The sequence below is a fragment of the Olea europaea genome, chromosome 1, assembly GCF_002742605.1.
Source record: "Olea europaea var. sylvestris chromosome 1, O_europaea_v1, whole genome shotgun sequence".
NCBI classification, from domain to species: domain Eukaryota; kingdom Viridiplantae; phylum Streptophyta; class Magnoliopsida; order Lamiales; family Oleaceae; genus Olea; species Olea europaea.
This window is the reverse complement of record NC_036237.1, coordinates 25,095,604-25,103,474: the sequence shown is the minus strand read 5'-3', so window position 1 is coordinate 25,103,474 and position 7,871 is coordinate 25,095,604. Positions and strand designations below refer to the sequence as shown.

At 33.4% G+C, this 7,871-nt stretch overlaps 3 protein-coding genes and 1 long non-coding RNA gene across 5 annotated transcripts in view; 3 read left to right on the top strand and 1 right to left on the bottom strand.

Moving 5' to 3' along the window:
• Nucleotides 1–805: 805 nt before the first annotated feature.
• LOC111398347 lies at nt 806–1,572 on the top strand. The gene is made up of 2 exons (XR_002703336.1): nt 806–1,187; nt 1,319–1,572. It is a non-coding gene; the product is annotated as an uncharacterized LOC111398347 (long non-coding RNA).
• A 318-nt stretch (nt 1,573–1,890) lies between these two features.
• On the bottom strand, nt 1,891–3,658 carry LOC111398333 (gamma-interferon-inducible lysosomal thiol reductase-like). 2 transcript variants are annotated; one of them, XM_023025252.1, is made up of 5 exons: nt 3,305–3,654; nt 2,989–3,054; nt 2,766–2,906; nt 2,391–2,483; nt 1,891–2,300 (listed from the first exon to the last, which is right to left on the bottom strand). In XM_023025252.1, exons 1-5 carry the CDS (start codon nt 3,581–3,583, stop codon nt 2,154–2,156), a joined length of 726 nt encoding a protein of 241 aa, XP_022881020.1. In that variant the 5' UTR covers nt 3,584–3,654; the 3' UTR covers nt 1,891–2,153. The 2 variants fall into 2 exon arrangements, with proteins under 2 accessions (XP_022881020.1, XP_022881026.1); XM_023025258.1 differs by lacking the exon at nt 2,391–2,483 and having other exon boundaries at nt 3,305–3,658.
• Nucleotides 3,659–5,976: 2,318 nt separating this feature from the next.
• On the top strand, nt 5,977–7,419 carry LOC111406399. The gene is made up of 2 exons (XM_023035835.1): nt 5,977–5,982; nt 6,265–7,419. Exons 1-2 carry the CDS (start codon nt 5,977–5,979, stop codon nt 7,417–7,419), a joined length of 1,161 nt encoding a protein of 386 aa, XP_022891603.1.
• A 96-nt stretch (nt 7,420–7,515) lies between these two features.
• LOC111406393 overlaps nt 7,516–7,871 on the top strand; it is a 7,652-nt gene continuing 7,296 nt past the window's right edge. The window contains exon 1 of the mRNA XM_023035825.1: nt 7,516–7,850. Coding sequence (XP_022891593.1) covers nt 7,516–7,850 — 335 coding nt within the window. The remainder of the gene's footprint in view (nt 7,851–7,871) is intronic.

Below are 7,871 nucleotides of genomic sequence, written 5' to 3'. Positions count from 1 at the left end.
GTGCTTGCAGTTCTTGGTCTCCAGTTTTGTGTATTTTTACATATCTACAAACTACATTAGATAGTGTCTTGTTCACTAGTCTACGTTCAACCTGTCCCCCACTGTTTTTCCTCCCTTTTTACCTCGAACAGTGAATTTGATACTTAGATCACAGGCACAATTTCTGTTTTTACGTATACATTATTTTATTTGTTGCATTTGAAAGATATATTACGAAATTTTTGTAATAAGAATTATGTAATAAATAAAAATGATATTTGAACAATTATATTATCTATATATTGAATAATAATTGATTGTTGTTGAAAAACGTACAATGCCTCTATATTTATACTACTACTAGGAAACTGATATAAGGGAACTAAAATAAATTATAATCTAAAAGAAATTAGTAATCCTATTCTAAACAAGAAATAAGAATGAAAAAATGAATCAATTACAACTAGATATCTTATTATAATTATCTAACTTTTATCTTATTTACAATAGGATTGTCCTACATCAATATAGCTACGTCCTCTAAGAAAATTCTACCTGATTATATCTGCCTGCATAATATGGAAGGATTGGAAGTCAAAACACGCTTCATTTACAATGTAATAATGATGGTTTTGTCATATGTGCTGCAACCCATAACTTGTGCTCTCGGACATTTTATGGTCAAAATTTTTTCAAGGCAGACTAATATTACAATATTTGGATAAGAGCAGGTATTTTCATTTTTGGTAGACATAAAAGTAACTAGTAATGTTTATTGCTATTTAAATAAATTTTAACTAATGGCGAGTGTTCCAAATTGTTCTCTTGTTTGGTTAAGCTTAAAAATAAGTAAATTTACTTGTGAGTTTTTGTCTCTGAATATTGCTTGGATAATTTGTATCTGCTTTTTAAATATAGTAAGTTAATTTTCTGGAAATAAGAACTTACTTTACTGGTAAAATAAGTAACTTATTCTTAACTTTGATCAATTAAAAGATTCATTTATTTTAAAGCGTGCTTATTAACTTGAGCTTAGCCAAACATGCTATTAGTCTTATGCTGGCAATGGTAAAGGCCATGCTTTAGTGTCTTTTTGAAACATAGCAACTTATGCAATGTCAATTGATCTTGTAGGATGAAGCTATCAATGTTTGCTTCCGTAACAAATATCATCCCCAACTTGGACGATCCATCCAAAATTTCAGGACGTATCCTTATTTGCTTGTGTTGCTAAGTTTCCTTGTTACCTTTTCCCTTTCCTAGTGCCCTCCAATTGGATTCTACATTGCTCTTTAAGCATCTTTCCTATCTTTATTTCCCTTTAACTTGATGATCCTAGATATTGTGGACAGAGATACAAAAGCAGTTGAGAAATTTGAGTTTGATCCAACGAAGCTGACTGCATTTGAAACTTGTAACGGGATCTGGAAGATGATAAACTCGTGAAAGGCATTTCAAGTGAAAGTCTTGTATAACTTATTTGGAACCGTGTTATTCTGATCATTGTAATGGAATCTAATGCAAAGTTTTGTAATGGAGTTGTACATTTTTTGGTCCTTCAAATAGTTACTATTAAATTTAGATTTTTGAGTGTGAGTATTTCAAGTTTTAGGTCTGGTTCAGCTTGAACCAGAAATCATTTTGAAATATGTTTTATTCTATGGAAAAATTGCAATCCAAATGTAGATCTCTTGGCTAAAACTAAAATATTTATTTGCCATGACTTTTCAATAATAGTTTACACGGATAGATTGAGTTGAACTTTGAAACCAAAAAGCGACATTTAGCCCCTTAGAGATTTTTTGAGAATAGCTTGAGTTCGAACGCATAATAATCAAAATGTTATGTACTACCACAAAACTTGTGAGGTGTTAACTCTATATGACCAGCTCAATTCCATCGACACCACTATTCACACGGATAACTAGAGAAAATAGTTATAATTTTTGATAAATTCAAGGGAACTGAACAAACTACTTTTTGAGAAACTCAAGATTCGAGTTGATTCTTGACTAGAAACACATTTCAACTTTGAACATAACCACTTATCTTAAAGCCCTTATGGGCATTTTGTTTAATCTTATTTGTACAAATACAAATTTGCAAATCGAAATATATTTATTTATACTCAAAGTGGTAGAAGCTTTTCTTTCTGGTTTTCTTCTGTCAAGTTTTTACTTCCCTGTACTTGCAGTGCAAACTTGAGGGCTTGAAGTTGCAATCTTGAATGAGTTGATTTCAGGATAACCTGATTTGCAAGCTTGAGGCATCTTTTGCCCTCTGTATGCCCTGCAAATGTAAGCTATGAAATTCTGATAATCCTGCATTCATACAAGCAAATGGTTATGGTTTACCGCCTCTGCTAATTTGTCACGTGTGTGAAAGAGAAGTGATATGGAGTAGGGACGAACTTCTTGAAGAGGTTGGTTATTCACAAGTACCCATGGTACGAATCTGTGTGGTGGGTTAAGACGAGCAGTTTCATCGGCATATTCTATCTCAATCTGCACCATTAATGTCACATTTTATACAAGTAGTGTACTAGGAATATCTTCTGTATAGGGGTTGAATTCTAATAAATGCGCTTATCAAACGTGCCTGAAAAGTAATGAAATCTCAAATTCTATAAACGATGAATACTCTTATATGCTATTGTAGACAACTGAACAACTAGTGAGGTTTCAAAAAACTCGCAAGAAAATCAAAATGTAAATGCAAAAACCAACCAAAATAAAAGCTAAATTCAGTTCATGAATAAAAGAATCCAAAGGAGAAAAAAAACTAACCTGATATCCAAGCCCATTAATGTAACAATTTCTAAGGGCTGTTGGGTTGAATCCAGCAGCACCAAAACAAGTTTGCCATTCTGTGTGTCTGTTCATTAAATGCAGACGCTCTATGCAATATATAAACTTGAAATGTGTTTCCTGCATCAACCCTAGAAATAATTAATGCCAAACAACTACCTAAAAGATTTCGTGTTTGTGTGTGCTGGGGATGGGAATTTACCACACTAGGCCAGAGCCTGATAGCACAGGCTTCTGCAACATCCAACTGACACTCGTCTATGCCATGCTGCACAAGTTTATATAAACAATTTAAATACCATTAACATGTTTGGTATACAGTACTATATACTAGTATTAGCGATCATGTGTTATATTAAATGGTCCATAATTCATTTTATTTAATTGAAATTGTAATTTAATGTTACTAATACTGTCATCTAAATTGATGTTAAATACGACGCTAAATAACATTACTTAATATGAAAAATACTTGACGGTGAAGTATTAAGAGAAAGAAGGGAGAGAATAATATGGACCTGGCAAATCCAAGTGTTGTTAGGTGAAATTTGGGTGTTCCCCCAGGGGACAAGCCTGAGATTGACAATGGAGATGAGATCTGTCTTGAAAACCTTAACCAGTTCATTCACAATGAAGCTTGCACAATATGGGCAGAGTGATTCATAGTAAAGAGACAAATTCACCTTGTCTTCTTCATTATCATTGGTAGATGAAAGTGAAACCTTAGCTTCACATACACACCAAATGATTAGAAACCATGTGAGAATGAATCCACAAACTTGTTTTTGAGAACCCATTACAGTAGAGTGCAAATGAACCTCCCCTCTCGTCTCATTATTTCATCTGTACGACTTCTTCGCTTTAAATATGGGATATGCCAATATAAAGTAACACTTGGTTTAATTTCACCTTTATCCATGTTATGCTCTATAATTTAACTTTTATTACTTTTCTTTATCAGTTGGCTTTTACTTTTCAATTTTGTATAGCATTATTATTTATCATTCAAAAGTTGGATATGCATATAAGTTATTTTTCAAGGATCTAGTTTCTTGAAAATCAAGTTTCGCTAGTAAAAAAATTTTTTTTGAAGATCATATTTGATAAACTAACTTCACACGGTGAAACAGCTAATACTTAATTTGTTCTAACTTTCTTGTTGTTGGCTTTATTTTTACCAGGACTTTATATACGTAAATTTATGCTGTTTAAGTTGTGGTAGGTGGGTAGGTAAGCTGATTTGGTAGCACGAGGTGTATTGATTCTGGGCTAGGATGAACAGTCAGGCTTCTTTTCAGCCCAATCTTTCAATGGCCTGAAAGGTTCAGCTTAAGTGCTTGATAAATAAAAGTGAATGGGAGTGAAAACTGGACACAAATGATTGATATTTTGCCACAATTTTAGGTGCCTAATTAGTCAAAAAGATTCCAGGCCTTTTTGTCAATTGGGATGAGTTCTTCTCTATCTCTCAGGTTGACTTAAAAAGGCGTGAGAGTGGGAGCGACAGTGGTTGTTCGTGGAGGTGGTGGTGCGTTTGGAGGTGATGGTGATGGGTTTTGGATATTAGGTGATAGCATGTTTTGAAAAAAATGTTAAACCCTAACCTTAAGGGTCCCCCACCACCCCTGTCCTGGAGTATCGTGAGGGAGGTATATCGCAGGTTATGCCTTCAAGGATACAGGGTGGAAGGCTGCTTGTACACTTGCACTTACCCAAGAGTCAAATCCATATTTCAGGATTCGAACCCTTGACGCAGCAGCCTCAAGCAAAGCTGGATTTCTCCACCCTCCCTTTTTACCACTTGGAGATGTGCCCTGGGAGCAGGTGATAGCGTGTTTTGGGTTGTGCCAATGGTGGTGGAACAAGGTGGTGTAAGGTAAGGGAGATGAAGGGTAATTTATGATCATTTAATTGGGTAATAGTGACCAACTAATTTAATAATTTGTTATCGAGAAATAAGGTGTAATAAATTAATTTGATAAATTGTGACGATAAATAATTTGTGATTAATTAGTTTGATAATTTGTAACTCATAAATAAGTTATGACCTATAAAATTTGTGATTTGTAATCGAGAAATAGGTCATGATCAATTAATTTGATAATTTGTGAACGATAAATAAGTTGTGACCTATAAAATTTGTTATTGTGAATGTGACATTCTTAATTGTGATTAATACATAATTGCAACCATAAATTGTATGTTACCGTGATCTTAATCTTTTTAATTATTTATTTAATTAATATAATCTATTTAATTAATACCACCTGATTTTTGAAATAATTTCACAAGTTTGTCAAATTTGAATGTGTATCTTTATAGGTTGATAATTATGTATTTTTTCGAAGTCCGATCCAAGAGTGGTAATATTAAATAAAAATAAAACGGTTTTTTTATTTTTCCAACACATGTATTTAAATATGTTATTTCTCTGCACCCTTTTTCTTTCTTTCTCATATTTCTAAATATTCAATATTTACATCTTTTTATGTGCGTAATCTAACCCCACATTTCGCTAAGAAACTTCGAGAATGAACAAAGGGAAACAATTCGAACCAGAATATATATTATTATCTACAAGCAGTACTGAAATTGGCTGCATGAATTGGAATCCTTATATTATATGGGGGATTTTGTTTAAGAAGTCTAGTCAACCATAATCTTTGGTAAAATAGCCTATATCAATAATTTTTGTTTAAATAGTCTAAAGTCTATTTGATTATATATTAAAAGTCTTAAATACCCTTAAGTTGAAATGACTAAAATATCCAATTTGAAAATGAATATTACCCAAATCCCCAAATATAAATCCATAAATCCCATTCATTTCTCTCGTTTCCAAGTCCATTTTCACCTTATTAGACCCACCTTCAAATTCAGCTGTATTCTTCTTCATATGCATTATTCTTGCTTACAATGAATGATTGCATGTTGAAGTTCCCTTTCTTGAACCAAGAACAAATGAAATAGTGCAAATTTTGGAGGTGGGTTAGCAAGAATCGATTTCACACAGTTGAAGGTGAGCTTTATAAATTGAAAATTATAGATTTGTTGTTATTTTCTAGTTGTATACTATGAGAAAAATCAATTGGATAATTAAAATTTGCTGTAAAATATTGAAACGGAATGGTGCCGTTTCTCAGTAGTTGGGTGCCCTTTTTTCCCAGCTGGCTGCCGTTTTAATAAGACAATGGAGGTATTGATATACTTGTTGGCAAATTAGTTGTTTCCCCATTCTTTTATAGCATTTTATTATCATAAATAAATTTAAACGGCACATACACATTTTAAACTACAGAATGTCGTTTTTCTGCTTAAATCTGTTATGTAACAATATGGGTTGCCTTTTGTTTGTTATTGAAGGTGTAATTTATAGTATTCAATTTTGATAATTAATGGAGTAACATATTATATATTTTTTGTTGAATTGCAGCTATGGACTATGGTGCAATGATTGTTATTTTGTTGAATTTGAAAGAATCATGAATACAATTCAAATGTTGTTGCAACTAACAATTCGGTGGACATGGATGAATTTTATATGCAAAATGATCAGTCCAATAACAATTATATGCGATCGTTGTCTCCATGTAATCAAAATTGTGAAAACGATTGTGTGAACTTTACAAGTGATGATTATTGGGATGGGGTAGAAGTAGTGCATGGAAATGACATAGATGATTCTCATGTGATAAATGAAGACAATGTTACTCATAATACACCTTTTACATTGGTAGATGAGATCATTGGCATTTCCCAAGTTGTTGCCTATCCGAATCCTTGTGGAACATCAGTTAAGATTCCTGACGTCGATGATGTGCACGTTGGCCAAATTTTTCGCAACAAGAAGGATCTTCAGGCATCACTACAAATGCTTGCTGTAAGAAACTCTTTCGAATTTAAGGTCACTAAGTCAAATAAGAGTACATATGTAGTAGTATGTGTTGAGGAAATTTGCAAATGGCGTTTGCGGGCAACACGATTGAAGGAAAGTGACGAATTTGAAATTCGAAAGTATTCACGTTATCATAATTGTTCATTGGATGTTCGCCACAAAGATCATAGACAAGCTAGTTGTTGGATGATAGGAAAACATATCATGTCGAAGTTTGAGGATCCCAACATTATATATAGACCTTCGAACATTCAAAATGATATTCGTCGGGAGTTTGGCATAGATATAAATTATTATAAGGCATGGATGGCTAGAGAATGTGCTATAGAGCTATTAAGAGGCTCACCTGATCTTAGTTATGATAGATTGGCCAAGTATTGCAATATTCTGAAGAAGAATAATCCCGGTACAATGACGTTCATTGAGGTTGATAATGAGAATCGATTCAAATACTTTTTTATGGCTTTAGGACCAAGCATACGTGGTTTTCACTCATCAATGAGACATGTCATTTCTGTGGACGGAACATTTATGAAATCAAAATTTCGAGGTACGTTACTTGTTGCCACGTGTCAAGATGCAAATCTTCAGATATATCCTCTTGCATTTGGCATTGTTGATTCTGAAAATGATGCATCATGGACTTGGTTCTTCGATAAGTTGTTTCATGTAACGGGTATGTTGGAAGGGCTTGTTTTCATTTCTGATCGCAAGGAGAGCATTGGTAACGCTATATAGATTGTTTATCCTTATGCACATCATGGATGTTGCATGTGGCATTTACAACTAAATATAAAGTCAAATTATCATAAGATCGATATTCTGCCATTGTTTATGGCAACTGCGAAGGAGTATAGTTTGATTAATTTTGAAAAATCAATGGCAAATCTATATCGTAAGAGTCCGGCAGTTGGACAATACCTAGAAAAGAAAGTTGGGTATGAATTTTGGTCCCGAGCACATTTCAAAGGAATTCGTTACAATATTATGACAACTAACAATGCAGAATCTTTGAACTCGTTATTCAAGAATGCTCGGGAGTTTCCAGTACTTGCTATGGTTGAACAAATAAGAAAAACTTTACAGAAATGGTTTTATGAGAGACACATTGAGGCGGAAGAATGTGCAAGTACTCTAACCCCGCCCATTGAGGATAAAATGCGTAAAAAGTATAATGATGCAAAGGGACT